We start from the raw sequence: 17,135 nt of genomic DNA on the forward strand, positions 1-17,135 counted from the left end.
CCAGAAGCAAGGTCTAGGGGAAACTATATGCAACTGGGTAAGGAATTGGCTAAAAGATTAGAAAAAAAGAGTAGTCAGAAATGGTACATTCTCTAAATGGGCTATAGTCAGCAGTGGGGGCTGCAGGGATCTGTGCTATGAGCAGTGAGGACCGCAGGGATCTGTGCTAGGACCGATTCTTTTTAATCTCTTTATTAATGACCTTGTGGATGGGAATGATAGTAAAGTGTCAGTTTTTGCTGATGACACCAAACTATGTGGGATATTAAAAACTGACCTTGATAGTACAATATTACAAAAAGATCTGGATAAGATGTCAGAATGGGCAGATACTTGGCAAATGAGATTTAATGTTGATAAATGTAAAGTAATGAACCTAGGACGGAGTTATCCTATAACTGGATATACATTAAATGGAAGTAAACTCGGGACTTCAGAACAGGAGAAAGACTTGGGTATTATCATTACAAATAAGCTGAGCAGCAGCTCTCAATGTCAGTCATCAGCTGCTAAAGCAAACAAGATTTTAGGGTGTATAAAAAGAGAGATTAGATCCCGTGATCCCAATGTATTGTTACCCCTCTATAAGTCACTTGTAAGGCCACATCTAGAATATGGGATCCAGTTTTGGGCTCCATATTTTAAAAGGACATTCAGAAGTTAGAGTCAGTTTAAAGGCGACAACTAGACAACTACAAGGAGTGTAGGTTCTTCCGGGTTAGAGAGAGTTAGTGAAGGGGAGGGGCTTAATTTAAAAAATAGCGGTTAGGAAGTCAGTTGGTGTGAGGAGAGTCCATGAGGGAGAGGAAGAGACTGCGTCTGTGAGAGGCGTGGTGTAGGAAAACCCCAATAACTTTAATTTGGTGTGACCTTTTGGGTCAAAACCGGGTGATGGACACACAGTGTGGCCCAGATAGTGGCCATTCCCTGGTAGATACCAAAGAAACCCCCTAAGTCAGCGAAAGGTTAGTTGGCTCTTGAGAGAAGAGTGGGACCTGATTGACCAGAAAGACTGTTGATTTTGCCGTGGGCAATGAGTCTGATGGGGATGATGAAGAGCTTAGGGATCCCAATGGGAGCCTGGGTACCAGGGAAGCGGTCGGCCAGTCAAATGTACAAGTTAAGAGTGGCTCAGGCCACTAATGGCAACGACTGAAGAGGAAAGCGTATATCTAAAGGACGTTTTTTATTAAGGATGATGTCCCCTGTAACTAGAAAGCGATGTGCCCGCCACTGGTGAGACGTTACAAACAAAAAGGTGTTTTTGTTAAGAAAAGACGGTGTCCATGTGTGGTATTTGGGTAATAAATAAAATAAATAAAAATTGTGTTGATAGAGTTGGAGATCTGCTGTATATTATTATTAGTATTCTATGTTATTATATCTGGATGCTTTTGACATTTATGTTTTTCAGCTCAGTTATGCGAAAAAGGATTCATTTTTTGAAAATACAATTAATTCTCCCTCGCTCCATCACACATTCCCCGGACATAGAGCTCAGCATAAAACTCTCGTATATTTACTCAAGCATTTGGGATGGACTTGGGTGGGAATTATCTCTTCAGAGGATGAGAGCAGCCAACGTTCCAGCCTGAAGCTGAAGGAGACATTGAGAAAGAACGGGATCTGCACTGAGTTTTCCATAACCCTACATAAGCTATCACTGCTTAAAGATGTTCGGGCCGTAAAGACGATAGCAATGTCCTCCTGTAATGCTGTGATTTTAAATGTTAACTCAGATGAACCGATGTTCTTTGAACTTGCGAGGAAGAAATCCTTCAGAAAAGTTTTAATTTCGCTTTTCTCCTTTCCGAATTTTGTCAATGACGATATATTGAACTATCTCAATGGCTCTTTGCTGCTGAGCCTGCACAAGGTGGAGATTCCTGGTCTAAAGAACTTTCTTCTGTCTGTCGATGCCCAAAAATATGACAATTATTTCACTTTGAGGGAAATGTGGACAAAAACATTTCAATGCTTGCCGGATACCTTCATGGATGTGTCTGAGATGGCCTGTACGCAGACGTTTGGTGTAGATCTTTCTGATGCATTGTTGTATGATGTGGAGAACTTTCGAGTCACATTTCAAGTGTACGCCGCCGTCTACGCCCTGGCACATGCAATACATGATATGTTCAAGGAAAGTGATACAGAAGAACCTTCACTGGACTCACAACGGAGCTGGCCACACTGGAAGGTAATGTAATATGGCTGCTTACAGGAGCGTAAGGGTAGAAATGCGCAGCATGGATGTGGCTCTCACAAGTGGCTCCCCTATAAAAAACTTGATTTCATTAACAGGACTACCGATCCAGCAGCATATAAAGCCTTTGAGATACTTTCATTTGAACTTTTTCCAGATGAGGCCAATATTCATTTTTTTAGGCTATTTTTCATTGTCCTTTTCCAAAAGACATCACTTTTTATTTTTCCATCAACATAGGTGTGTTTTTTGCAGCACAGGTTTAATTGTGAATGACAGTATACATTTACTTATACAATTTACTACAATATATATATGAAAATGAGGAAGAGGTAAAGTCATGGCCAAAAGTGTTGAAACCCAGAAAATGAAGTATGTATCCTAGAAAATTATTGCAATTAAACATGTTTTGCTGTACACATGTTTATTTCCTTTGGTTGTATTGGAAAAAACACGCAAAAAAATAGAGGGGAAAAGAAATGCAAATTGGATATAATTTCACTCAAAACCCCCAAAATGGGCCTGACAAAATTGTTGTCAACTTTTCAAAATTGTGGAAAAACTAATTTTCAAAATTGTGGGGAAACATTTGTTTGAAAACAACTTTTCAAACTTGTGGGAAAACAAGCATGTGATTCTCGTTCAAACTCAGCTGTGGTAATTAACAGGTGTGGGCAATATGAAAATCACACCTGAAAACAGATAAAAAGGGGAGAAGTTGACTCAATCTTTGCATTGTGTGTTTGTGTATGCCTCACTAAGTATGAAGAACATAAAGAGGAGAATTAAACTATTTGATTTCTTGAGAACCAAAATTGTTGAAAAATACCAAAAATCTCAAAGTTACAAGTTCATCTCCAGATATCTTGATGTTCCTTTGTCCATGGTGCACAACATAATCAAGAAGTGTTTAACCTATGGCACTATAGCTATTTTTTCTGGATGTGGACAACAGCAAAAAGTTGATTACAGGTTGCAACGTTCAAAGAAATTAAAGCTGTCCTACAGGATCAGGGGCATCAGTGTCAGTATCAGTGTGAACTATCTGCCCACATCTGAATTAAATAAAATGCTATGGAGGAGACACTAGAGGATCTTACTGCTGACACACAGACATTAAAAAGCCAGACTGCAGTTTACCAAAATGAATGTAAGTAACCAAAATCGTTTTTGGGAAACTTTATTGTGGACAGATGAGACCAAGATAGAGCTTTTTGGTGAAGCACATCATTATACTGTTTACCAAAAATGGAATGAGGCCTACAATGAAAAGAAAACAGCACCTACAGTCAGATATGGTGGAGGGCAGAGATGTTTTGAGATTGTTTTGCTTATGGATGGTTATAGGAAGCGATTGATTTAGGTTAGTTATTCCAAAGGGTAAAGGTTATAGAGTCAAATATAAATTTGAGGAAGCCAAAAATGGATTTTTTTTTTGGGTGAATAAATGACCAATGTGCCCTTTTCTCCATTTTGTGTTGTTTCAAAACAGAAAAAAGGAAATAAACATGTATATAACAAGACTTGTAATTACAATGATTTTCTGGGACAGATACTTCATTTTCTGGAATAATTTCAAGACTGCCATCATTTTCGGTCATGACTGTATCTGTAGAGGTTGGAGTTCATTGGTTTATTAGCTAGAATTTCTATTTACAGCTCAATCGTTATCTGAAGAACATTCATTTTAAGACCCGAGGAGAAGAAGTTTATTTCAATGAAGATGGGCACTTTTTAGCTAAAATCGATATCTTAAACCTTATAGTTTTTCCAAACAAGTCTCTTCAAAGATGGACAGTTGGCTATTATGATGAAAGCAGTGACCGGTTTCATATTAACACCAGCGCCATCATGTGGAGTGGAAAATTTTCTCAGGTATGTGGCCCAAGCCTAAATCCAATGTCATCACCACTGATGGCATTGAAAAAGCCAGGTCTACAGATAGCTGGAGAGATGGGTGGGTCTTCTTACCAATACAACCCCCAACCATGGGTGTGAATCATGTGTCTCTTGTTTATAAAATGGAGATTGCTTGTTTGTTACATGTTCAGAGTGAGGAGGGTGTGTGTGTGTCTGTGTGTGTTTCTGTGTGTTTCTGTGTGTTTGTGTATGTGTGTCTGTGCATGTGTGTCTGTGTGTTTGTGTTGTGTGTCTGTGTGTGTGTGTTGTGTGTGTGTTGTGTGTCTGTGCGTGTGTGTGTGTGTGTGTAACACCTCTGGACAGAATCCTCTGTGTGAAGAGAGGATTGGAGAGTCCTGACCTGTGTAGAGGTTTCAAGCCTCTAGAAGGAACCTCCTGAGAGAAGTGAAGGTCCGATTCATCTGACTGGAGTGAGTTGAGGCTGCACTAGCTCCACTGGGATACTTGTGAAGCTATATCTGAACCTGTCTGTGCAGGCATAACGCGAAGTAAGACGGTCTGTAAACCAGGTTTATGTCATTTTAAGCCAGAAGAGGCTTTGTGTTTATGTTTCTGGAAAGATTTATCTGTGTTATGAATAAACCTGCTGGACCTCTTAAATGGCACATGTTCCTGTGCTACCTTGAAGACCAGCAAGCGAGTGAGTGACCCCATCACATATAGTGTGTGCTCTGTTACACCCCTTTAACTTCTTTTTTTTTGTCCTTTTGTTTTTTCCTCCCTGTGTTACAAGAGCAATAACGGTTTTCTTTTTACGTCAATAAAGTCATACAAGTAGTGATGGGCGATCCCCTCCGATGTTCGTGTTCTAGAGACTCGCCCCAACATTTTGTAAAGTTTGAGTTCGGGTTTTGAGATAACTAGTGATGAGCGAGTATGCTTGTCAGTACTCGGTACTCGCACGAGTATCACTGTACTCGGGCTACTCGGCGGGGACCGAGTAATCTCGCAATACTCGTGCTGTACTCGTGGTCCTGCATGTTGGCGCTCTTTTTAGAGCCAGCCCTTATGCAGGGATTGGCTGGCAGACCGCAATGCCACAGCCCTGTTGTGGAATTGCAGTGATTGGCCGGCCCTCACAGCATGACCGTGCCTTTAGCCCGACACTTCCCCGCTCGGCTACGGCCCCTCCCGCACTCCACTCCCCGTGTATATATATATATGCACGCTTACACACACACGCACGTTTTTTTTTTTAATTTACAGTTTTATGGTTTCTACATGCTGCCGGTGGTCATTTCAGAATAATACTCGGGTCCCCCATAGGATAACATTGGGCTCGGTGCTCGGGCCGAGTACACGAGTATCTTGGAATGCTCGGCCCGAGCCTTTAGCACCCGAGCTTTTTAGTACTCGCTCATCACTAGAGATAACGTAAACTTGCATCGAACCCCGAACTTGGACTTTACAGTTATGGGATAGGGCGGAGGTGGGGGGGCTGTAAAATAAAAAATATAGTTAATAATAAACATTGTCATTATACTTACAGGTCCCGCGATGCGTCCTGCAACCTGTCTCCTGGCTGCTTCTGCTTTCGGGTCTGATCATTGCTGTGTGTGCCCCCGGGTAACCACGCCACTGACTTACAGGACCTTCCATGACGTCATAGCCATGTGACCAATCTGGTGTGAATATTATACAGACATTGGTTTACATGCTGGTCACATGGCTATGACGTCACGGAAGGTCCTGTAACCCATGAGGTAACACTATACCTGACCGGCCTCAGCTGTTGACTGACAGTTGATTGACTGTTGTTTGACTGCTTTCAGCTGAGTCTGTGTGAGCAGACCTGTGTTTGTCTCCTTGCTCAGATGTAGGAGAGCTGAAGATGCTCACCCGCCTTTGGACTACATTAGAGGGGTTTTCTGGGTAATAAAGATGGAGTCCTAAATGTCTTCTGTATTATTTCTAATAAAATATATTGTCTCTGTGTTGTTGTTTTACTTTACTTCTAAAATAATAGACTGTCACAGATGCTGTCACAGAGTGGACATCTGTGATTGGATGCTGGAGTAACCTGAAACCAGCCCAAATGTTCTAGCATCTAGAATGTATGGGCAGATTCCAGGTTACTTCAACAGCCAATCACAGATGCCCATTCTGCATGACAGTGTCTGTGATTGGATGCTGGAGTAACCTGAAACCAGCCTATGAATTCAAGCATCTATAATGTATGGGCAGATTCCAGGTTACTCCAACAGCCAATCACAGATGCCCATTCTGCGTGACAGCGTCTGTGATTGGCTGTTGGGTCCTCACACATATAGTAGTGTAAAAGTAAATTAAAAAGGTAAAAAAATGAATTTTTTATTCTCAGCGCAGATAAAGCATAAGGCTACGGGCTGCCTCCCCCATCTGCCTAACTTTACCTTGGCTGGTAATCAAAATACAGGAAGTCCACTCATTTTTTTTTAACTATTCACAAAAATAATTTTAAAAAAATGGGTGGACTCCTGTAGTATTTTGATCACCAGTCAGTTAAAACCAGGCAGATGGGGGCTGGGATTCTCCGCAGCCCGCAGCCGCCCCTGGAAATGGTGTAATGTTTCTTAGCGCGATTTCCAGGCGCTTTACCCGCCTCGTCCAGTAGTCCTGATGGTGATGGCACACTGGGTAATAAAGGGGTCCATACCAACTTTGTATTCTCAGCTGGTACTAAGCCTGAAATTCATGGTGTCACGCCAAATTAGACATGGCTACCATGAATTTCTAGTACACAGTAAAACAAAAAAACACAACATAGAAAAAAAATTTTCATTAGAAATAAAAAAAACATTTAGAGACTCCATCTTTATTATAAAAAAATCCTTAATCCAACATAATCCACAGGTAGATCATTGTCAGCTCTGCTTCATCGCTCTGTAAAGACAAACATCTCTACAGAGAAAGAAGCAGGGAGAGCATTGTCAGCTCTGCTTAATCGCTCTGTAAAGACAAACATCTCTACAGAGCGAGAAGCAGGGAGAGCATTGTCAGCTCTGCTACATCTCTCTGTAAAGACAAACGTCTCTACAGAGCGAGAAGCAGGGAAAGCATTGTCAGCTCTGCTTCATCGCTCTGTAAAGAGAAACACCTCTGCAGAGAGAGAAGCAGAGAGAGCAATGGCAGCTCTGCTTGATCGCTCTGCAAAGACAAGCCTCTCTACAGAGAGAGAAGCAGGCTGACACTGAGAGTAAGATTCCACTTGCGTATGACTCCTGTGAGTCTCACATTGCATCACCCCGCATGCCCTGACACTCTCCTGACAAGAGCGCCTCAGCAGCCGACTCACTTCTGTCAGGAGAGTGTGCACCGTGCCGGGTGATGCGTGCAAGACTCGCACAGTGAGTCAAAGTTCAATCAAGTCCATGGCAGCCATGGACTCGGGTAAACCCTGACGTCACCGTGAACATAACCGAAAACAGCCAAAGACTGCTGAGTGACGAGCACTGCAGTGAATACCACTGGAAGTTAACAGAACCTTCCATGATGTGATAGCGTTGTGACCAGTCTGTAAGCCAATGTCTGTATAACATTCACACCAGACTGGTCACATGGCTATGACATTATGGAAGGTCCTGTAGTAAGTGGTGGTTACCTAGGGGTACAGCAATGATCAGACGAAGAAGCAGAAGTGGCCGGGAGAGAGTCTGCAGGATGCATCGCGGGACCTCTAAGTATAATCATAATGTTTTTTAATAATGTGCTTGTTTTTAAAGCCCCTGGACCTGAACTGTAATACGGGCTGTTCAGGAAAGCTTGTAATCGGGATCGTATGCACTAAGACCATGTGTTCAGTCCGGACCCTAAATTTTCCAGTTCAGGTTCGCCCACCACTACATACCAGGGCTTGTTTCTTTGTACGATTTGTACTTTTGAATCACACAATTCATTTTATAAGATGATTTAATGAAAAGCAGAAAAACATCCAAAAAAGGGGCAAAATAGCATAAAAAGTGCAATTCTGCTCTTCCTTATTTATTTTTTTTGTTTTGTTTTGGCATCATGATTCTCCAGGTCTATTTACTACACAGATGTCAACACATGTATTGTTTTTGTTTGATTTAAGTGATGGAAAATAATTCTGAACTTTACTTTTTGAGAACCTTAACCATTATAATTTTCGGGATACGGAGCTGTGTGAGGACTTGTTTTTTGCTCCTTGAGACAATGATTGTATTGTCATCATTTTGAAGTGAATACAATGTTTTGATCGTTTGTTATTACATTTTTTTCTGTAGTTTCCATAAAACCACAGATCTGGCATTTGGTATTTTTTTCATTGCTCTATTTACCGATTGGGTTAATTTATTTAAGATTTTGATAAATCGGATAGTTACGTATTCAGCAATGCCAAATATATGTATTTTTTTTATTTCCTTTTACGAGTGGCTGCTGATAAGTCTTTGGCTTTACCCTGAAAGAAACGAAATAGGATGATGAAACTTTCCATTTATTCCACACACTCTCCACTGATGACATCACACTTCTTAAATCGGGAGTCCAAGTTCTGTAAGCCTAGCAAAAAGAAGGATTTCCGTTGTGCCTCAAACCCGGCATCTGTAGAAGCCATGGCATCAGAAATGGTGTGAAATTTGGTACCCTTGAGGTGTTTCTTCAGGTTTGGAAACACATGATAGTCGGAGGGAGCTAGATCTGGTGAATAAGATGCGTGGTCAACCAGCTGGAAGCCCGGCTCTGCCAGTTTTGGCATGGTCGCTTGTGCAGTATGAGCAGAGGCATTGTCTTGCAGGAACAAGATTCCTTTTGGCCTTCAGAGCTGCCTTCAATTGGTCCAAAAGTTCATTGTAATACCTTGCATTGATGGTGGAACCCTTTTGAAGCTAGTCCACTAGCAGCATGTTCTCCTTATCCCAGAACACAGACGTCATCACCTTAGTGGCTGATTTTTGTACCCTTCTTTGGACGAGGAGAACCACTGTGCCTCCACTCTTTTGACTGCTCCTTGTTTTCAGGGTCATACAAATAAATACAGGTCTCATCCATAGTGACTAGTTTTTTACAGGAAGTTCTTATCAGTCCGGAAACGCTGACAAATGGAGCGGGAAGTTTTCACTCGCTGCTTCTCTGATCTGTGTTAGACATTTGGGGGCCCACTTTGCAGAAGCTTCCTCATGTCCAAATGTTCATGGATAATGACACAAACACGTTCACGGGAAATCCCCATGATGTCTGCTATTGCTTTAGCTGAAATTCGTGGATTCTCCAGTGTGAGGTTGTGCACAGCATCGACGCTCTCCGGAACAACAACCACTCTCGGGCGTCCAAGACATTCCTCATCATTGGGGCTAAAGTGGCCTGTTTTAAATTTGACAACCCAGTTCTTAACTGTGGAATATGAAGGGCATTGATCCCCCAATGTCTGTGACATATCACCATGAATAACCGCCGCGGACTTTCCTTGCAGAAACAAGAATTTTATCCCTCCTCTGCTCTCAGTTGTGTGAATATCCTATTAGATTCCGCCATTTTGTTTTCCCGCGTGCGTAGAACACTGTTGACATAACCAACAAACACAAAATTTTGAAAACATATATTAGACACATAAGGCTTTCATGTGATGTAACATTCGTTACCATAGAAACATAAAAAAGATCACAAAGCCAAAGACTTATCAGCAGCCCGTCGTATATATTTTTTTGTTTTTAAAACATATTTTTCTACTTTTCATTTCGTGTGCTGCTATGTATAGTAAAAATAACAGTCTCTTATGAATACCAGCCACGGTCTGGTTTCACAGGTATACTGTGATGACAGACATAGGGTCTATAGCAGACCCCTGGCTGGCGTGACAACCTATAGGTATCCTGCGATCGTATCATGGCAGCAACAATGAGGGGTCAGAATAGCGTGTTTTCCTGGTGTAAGGTGATTCCCTGCAGGGTATATAATAAAAAATAAACACGCGGCACCAATCTCAGTGCGTTATCAAAGCGACTCTCTGGTGCCCTTTGAATGAAGTTTTGTGTACTCACCTTTTGCCACAAAGCTTCAAGCATATATGATTTTTCCAAAGCCTCTTCATGCTTCTAATGTTTATCCATGTCTGCTGCTTGCCTTGAATAGATCCTGTGTTTCATCCAGCCACGGATTCCCACAGGTGAAAAGGTTAAAAATTGAGTGAATCAATTCGATAGTGGCCGCGCTCCCCATAGTGATGATTTTGAAATCTCTTGTCCACAATTGGAATTTATTGTTCAAAAAAACATTAAACATATGGAAATAAAAAGATACAACGCGTTTCGGCGGAAACAACCGCCTTCCTCAGGTATCAGTGATACCTGAGGAAGGTGATTGTTTCCACCGAAACGTGTTGTATCTGTTTTTTATTTCCGTATGTTTAATGTTTTTTGAACAATAAATTCCAATTGTGCTCTCCTGGTGTTAGAGTAAGGGGCACTTTACACGCAGCGATATCGCTATCGATTTCATTAGCGAGCGTACCCGCCCCCATCGGTTGTGCGTCACAGGCAAATCGCTGCCCGTGGCGCACAACATCGCTTATAGCCGTCACACATACTTACCTTCCCTGCGACGTCGCTGTGGCCGGTGAACCACCTCCTTTCTAAGGGGGCGGTTCATGTGGCGTCACTAAGCGGCCGCCCAATAGAAGCGGAGGGGCGGAGATGAGCGGGACGAACATCCCGCCCACCTCCTTCCTTCCTCATTGCGGATGGCCGCAGGTAAGGAGATGTTCCTCGTTCCTGTGGTGTCACACATAGCGATGTGTGCTGCCGCAGTAACGACGAACAACCTGTGTCCTGCAACAGCAACAATAATCGGGAAAGGAACAACGCGTCAACGATCAACGATTAGGTGAGTATTTTTGATCTTTAACGGTCGTTCGTGCGTTTCACACGCAACGACGTCGCTAACGAGGCCGGTGTGCGTCACGAATTCCGTGACCCAAACGGCATCTTGTTAGTGATGTCATTGCGTGTAAAGCGGCCTTTACTGTAGAGAGTTGGCGTACACAAGGTGCAAGCGGAAAGAGGTCCTTAGCCCCTGGCTCACTTGTGTAGAAATATCACTGTAAATTGTTGTTTTAAATGCAAATATTTTCATTTCAATCCACATTTGAGTCAAACAGACATTTGTTTAAAGAGATTTTGGCAGGTGCAGGGTAATAGAGTGACAGTGGCGTCATATGCAACATTTTCACCTTACTCCGGGTCTTAGGGGCACTTTGCACACTACGACATCGCAGGTGCGATATTGGTGGGGTCAGATTGAAAGTGACGCACTTCCGGCATCGCAGGCGATATCGTAGTGTGTAAAGCCTTTTTGATACGATTAACGAGCGCAAAATCGTCGCAATCGTATCATCGGTGCAGCGTCGGTCATTTCCATAATTTGGAAATGACCGATGTTACGATGTTGTTCCTCGCTCCAGCGGCAGCGCACATTGCTGTGTATGAAGCCGCAGGAGCAAGGAACATCTCCTACCTGCATCCTGCGGCTCACGCCAGCTATGCGGAAGGAAGAAGGTGGGCAGGATGTTTACGTCCCTCTCATCTCCGCCCCTCCGCTTCTATTGGCCGCCTGCCGTGTGACGTCGCTATGACGCCACACGACCCGCCCCCTTAATAAGGAGGCGGGTCCCCAGCCAGAGCGACGTCGCAGGGCAGGTGAGTCCATGTGAAGCTGCCGTAGCGATAATGTTCGCTACGCCAGCAATCACAAGATATCGCAGCTGCGACGGGGGCGGGGACTATCGCGCTCGACATCGCAAGCATCGGCTTGCGATGTCGCAGCGTGCAAAGTGCCCCTTATTCATACAGTCATGCTGAAGGAAGGAGATGAACAGTGAGGCATGAGCATGCTCGCCAGTGCTCGATACTTGATCTAGAATCGCTGTTGGTTGAGTTCCATGCTTGTGTCCCGTCCTGCCTGTTTAGCCTCTTTAGACAGCCAATCAACATGCAGGGATTACTAAACTGGTGTGTATACACACAAAAAGGAGTACGATTTCCATAAAATATAATAATCTTTATTAGAAAAATAGAGTAAAAACACTAGTACATACACAATAGTATTACATCAATTGTGAGGATAAAGGAGGACCTCTACCAAAACATCACCCCCCACACAGAAGTGTGTGTGTGTGCTCAATAAGAGCATATAATAATGCCTGTGACAACCATGCAGACAGAAAAAGTAAACATGTCCTAGAACCCGATAGTAAACTGCTGCATTGATTGCACAGAGGCTCCAGAACTTGGCCAAGGTAAATACCTATATACCAATCATAAGAATAACACCAGATGGAGTAATTAATATAACTTACCCATGCAGGGACAGAAGGAGCACACGAGCACACACAGTGGGGGGAAGAGGAACCGCACACACACTTCTGTGTGGGGGGTGATGTTTGGTAGAGGTCCTCCTTTATCCTCACGATTGATGTAATACTATTGTGTATGTACTAGTGTTTTTACTCTATTTTTCTAATAAAGATTATTATATTTTATGGAAATCGTACTCCTTTTTGTGTGTATACACACCAGTTTACTAGTCTTTATGATGGAGTTTTTCCAGACATTTAATCCTACTTTAAGGGCAATATAAGAGATCTTTGGGGATTGACATAATGATTTTACAGCCCTTCTCCCTTTGGTCTTTGGTCTTTTTTGTATCAACATGCAGGGATTGCCTGCCATACACGGTAATGCTGTAGCCATGCTGACTATTGGCGTTACTGTGACGGCCACATTGTGTCATCAGGTTTCACCTATGACCCGGGCCATGATATTCTTCACACTGCCGTTCAGGAGGGCTTAGATTAGAGCAGGCATGTAGGCCAGGCTTATTCCCTTACAGTCCTTCTATATTTACACTATTGTTATAAAAACAATGTCCTTTTCAGGGCTATGTACTGTCCTTGATTCTAGTAAAACTACTGTTACCTGCATTAAGGGATAGCTGGTGGAGGAGGGATAGTTTTGGATTAGAAGCATATACTCAAGTTTGAAAGCCTTAAGGGGGCTTTACACGGTAGCGATATCGCTAGCAACTTGTAGCGATAGCGAGCGTGTAAGTACCCGCCCCCACCGCGCATGCGATTGTTTGTGATCGCTGCCGTAGCGAACATTATCGCTACGGCAGCGTCACACGCACTTACCTTGGCGGCGGCGTCGCTGTGACTGCCGAACAATCCCTCCTTCAAGGGGGAGGGACGTTCGAAATCACAGCGACGTCCCCGCAACGTCACTAAGCGGCCGGCAAATCAAAGCGGAGGGGCGGAGATGAGCAGGACGTAACATCCCGCCCACCTCCTTCCTTCCGCATTGTGGCTGACGGCAGGTAAGGATACGTTCCTCGCTCCTACGGTGTCACACATAGCGATGTGCACTGCCGCATGAGCGATGAACCACCTGGATAATCAACCATTACCGATTTTTGAGTTTGGGACGACCTCTCCATGGTGAACGATTTTCACAATTTTTGAGGTCGTTTAAGGTCGCTGGTAAGTATTACACGCTGCGATATCGTTAATGACGCCGGATGTGCGTCACTAACAACTTGACCCCGGCGACAAAACATTAACGATATCGTAGCGTGTAAAGCCCCCTTTACTCCATTATTACTGACTGACAATAAAACATACAAAACCGAAGTTAAAATTGGATTTTTACAGGAAAAAAATCTTAAGAAACATTTTTTTCTGTATAGCAGCTTGTAAATAAGGCAAAAATAAAAAAAAATAAAAAAAACACTTTGGTCATCCCTTAATAGCCGGGCCATCTCTCACCATATTTCCCTATCGCCTAAGTGTAAACATGCCCCGGGTGATAGCCATGGGCAAGTGCTATATATTTGGCAACCCTGCACACTAAAGAAAATTGAAAGCTTTGGGTATGTGTACTGGTAGTGTAACTTGGAGTACCTTCAATCCAGTTCTATAAGGCTCCTTACCAGATCCAAGGGACTTCAAAATAAGGATGTCAGAGACATTCACATATAATTGTATCTCTTGTATAAATCAGGTATATTTCGCTGAGTATCCTGCACCCACAGCCACCGATAGTGGTCCTTTACGAGGGTTGCTTTTAGAGCCGCTTTCCTCTTTCTTGTGGTCTCAGCTGGACAGCAACTTCATTTCACCGGGTTCCCCGCCACTTGCATTCACTGGACTCACTATGTTCTTGGCTTCTTTCCCACAAGTCTCCTGCAACTTGCCTGCCAATGTTACCACTGTTGCTCCAACAGGTTCCCTTTAACCCCTTCAGCCCCCGGGCACTTTCCGTTTTTGCGTTTTTGTTTTTTGCTCCCCTTCTTCCGAGAGCCGCAACTTTTTTACTTTTCTGTTAATCTTTCCATATGAGGGCTTGTTTTTTGCGGGACAAGTTGTACTTTTAAATGAAACCATAGGTTTTACCATATAGTGTACTGGATAACAGCAAAAAAATTCCAAGTGTGGAAAAATTGCAAAAAAAGTGTGCTCGCACAATAGTTTTTGGGATGTTTTATTCACCGTGTTCACTATATGGTAAAACTGATGTGTCATTGTGGTGCCCCAGGTCGGTGCGAGTTTGTAGACACCAAACATGAATAGGTTTACTCGTATCTAAGGGGTTAAAAAGAATTCACAAGTTTGTCCAATAAAAGTGGTGCGCGTTTTGCGCCATTTTCCGAAACACGTAGCGTTCTCATTTTTCGGGATCTATAGCTCAGTGACAGCTTATTTTTTGCGTCTCGAGCTGACATTTCTAATGGTACCATTTTTGCGCAGATGCTACGTTTTGAGCGCCTGTTATTGCATTTTGCGTAAAACATGCGGCGACCAAAAAACGTAATTTTGGCGTTTGGAATTTTTTTGCCACTACACCGTTTACCAATCAGATTAATTGATTTTATATTTTGATCGGGCATTTCTGAACGCAGCGATACCAAATATGTGTATATTTTATTTTTTTTTAACCCTTTAATTTTCAATGGGGTGAAAGGGGGGTGATTTGAACCTTTAGGGATTTTTTTTATTTTTTAAAACTTTTTTTTTTTTTATTATTTTACAAGTCCCTCTAGGGGGCTATAGCGATCAGCAATCCGATCGCTCTGATCTATCTGCTGATCACAGCTATACAGCTGTAAACAGCAGATACGGTCACTTCCTGTTTCATTTGGCTCCGGGCCGAGTGAAAACGAAAGTGAAACGTCATAGCTGCAGGCGTCATCACATGACCCTGTGCTACTATGGCAACCACCGAAAGTCACGTGATCACGTACGTGACTTCCGGTGGGGGCGGCGGTAAGTAAATATCATGGGCGTGCGCATATAGATCTCGCTGCCAGACTTTGGCAGCGAGATTTAAGGGGTTAAATGTTGCGAGTGGAAGCGATTCCACTTGCAACATGCAGGCACACATGTCAGCTGTTGAAAACAGCTAATATGTGTGCCGATCGGCACCGCCTGCCTGCGGCAGGGGGCGGGGCTTAACGTGACATGCTCCATGACGGATAGATCCGTCAAAGGTCGTGAAGGGGTTAATGGTTTCTTGGTGTTTCTGTGCTATTTGCTTCACGGACTCCCCGGTCACTGAAACCAGCCACCTGGGGGGCGGGTTCCACCTGGGGTAGATATAGGCGCAACACACTCACATCAAAAACAGAGCAGTCGGGACCATAGTTCTGACAGGAAATCTCTGGAAAACTTGTACTTTACTACACTCAGGGCTTGGAGCCGGAGCTCTGCCAGGGTACCTAACTACTGAGGGGGACATCCTAGAAATAGGACACTCTCTCTCTCCTTCTCTCTTCAAACACCGGTGGTGGCCCCTTACTTGCCTGGGATTGACCGAAGCCCATCATGGCAGTGACCAGTACTACTGGGCTGGCAGCTGAAGTTGTGAGTAAACTACACCTTGAACCCGCAAAGACTGTGTTGGCTTGTCCTTACCGGTGTTGCCGCCCAATGCTTAGGCGCCAATTACCATTACCTCCCTTCTCCATCCACCTGGGGCCCGCTCCGCCTATGGGGAGCAACACCATCCCGGCTGCCATAACACCTGCCTCAGCGAGGAATTCTACAGCAGCGGCTACTTCCTAGCTGCATACCACAGGTGGCATCACGAAAAAATCCCCCAAATACCCCGTTTCCCCCACCATTTACTGTAAGCCTCGGGGCAACGGAACCAGGCAAGGCCACCCATGACATCGCCTGACCAAACCTGAAACGACCCAGTAATGAGTAGGTTAACCACCTGCCCCGTGGGGCGCTACAAAGGTAATTTTGTTGTTTTCCATCTGAGGGCACATTATCCAGGGGTTTTACCAGATGAATATTTTGCAGCTGTTTCTGCCATCTCTATATATCTATATCTCTGTTTACTTGGCAATTTTTGTATTATCCAGATGCCCACATCGATGTGCAGCGTGAGTTGCCCTCCTGGATACCAAAAAATGCCACTGAAAGGTTTTCAGGAATGTTGCTACGACTGTGCCCCGTGTCCAGAACGAGAGATCGCTAATAAGACCGGTTTGTATCTCACGATGATAAACTATTTACCGTATCTCAAGTAACTAGTTATGAAGTTTTTATCATGGAGGACGTCTCTCTTATTAATCATAAATGTAGAGCGATACACTTTGATGAAATTTACTAAGAGGAGTGTCAGGCCGTATTCATACGTTGCGGCTGCGGTGCAATTATTTGCCACAATCTCAGTAAATCTACAACTTTTTGTTGTTCCATGGTTGCAGCAAAATCAGGAACAAGGTCACAACTCATGAAAGAGGCCTTAAAATCTCCCTTTCAGTATAAATTCACTGACAGATTCTTAGAAAGCTCAGCCTAAAAAAGCCAAATGGTGCTACATTTTTTAATAAACCTACAATGAATGCATTTAAGCAAAAAAAAAATGTCCCCCCAGTCACCTGTCCATATTCTTAAAAGAACGTAATGGGGTAAGACTGAGAGAAATGGAGAGTTTGACTTTGGGCTAGTATGTAGTAACTTGGATGGTAGCCGGGCTAAGGACATAGGGGTGTCTAAGCGGGTACATCAGAACCA

The 17,135-nt window shown here is 43.5% G+C and overlaps 1 protein-coding gene across 1 annotated transcript in view; it reads left to right on the forward strand.

The window, feature by feature from the left end:
- LOC142297460 (vomeronasal type-2 receptor 26-like) overlaps positions 1 to 17,135 on the forward strand; it is an 84,291-nt gene that overhangs the window by 13,026 nt on the left and 54,130 nt on the right. Inside the window, exons 2-4 of the mRNA XM_075341686.1 lie at positions 1,415 to 2,197; positions 3,863 to 4,078; positions 16,478 to 16,601. Coding sequence (XP_075197801.1) covers positions 1,415 to 2,197; positions 3,863 to 4,078; positions 16,478 to 16,601 — 1,123 coding nt within the window. The remainder of the gene's footprint in view (positions 1 to 1,414; positions 2,198 to 3,862; positions 4,079 to 16,477; positions 16,602 to 17,135) is intronic.

This window comes from Anomaloglossus baeobatrachus, chromosome 3 (assembly GCF_048569485.1).
Source record: "Anomaloglossus baeobatrachus isolate aAnoBae1 chromosome 3, aAnoBae1.hap1, whole genome shotgun sequence".
Lineage (NCBI taxonomy): Eukaryota > Metazoa > Chordata > Amphibia > Anura > Aromobatidae > Anomaloglossus > Anomaloglossus baeobatrachus.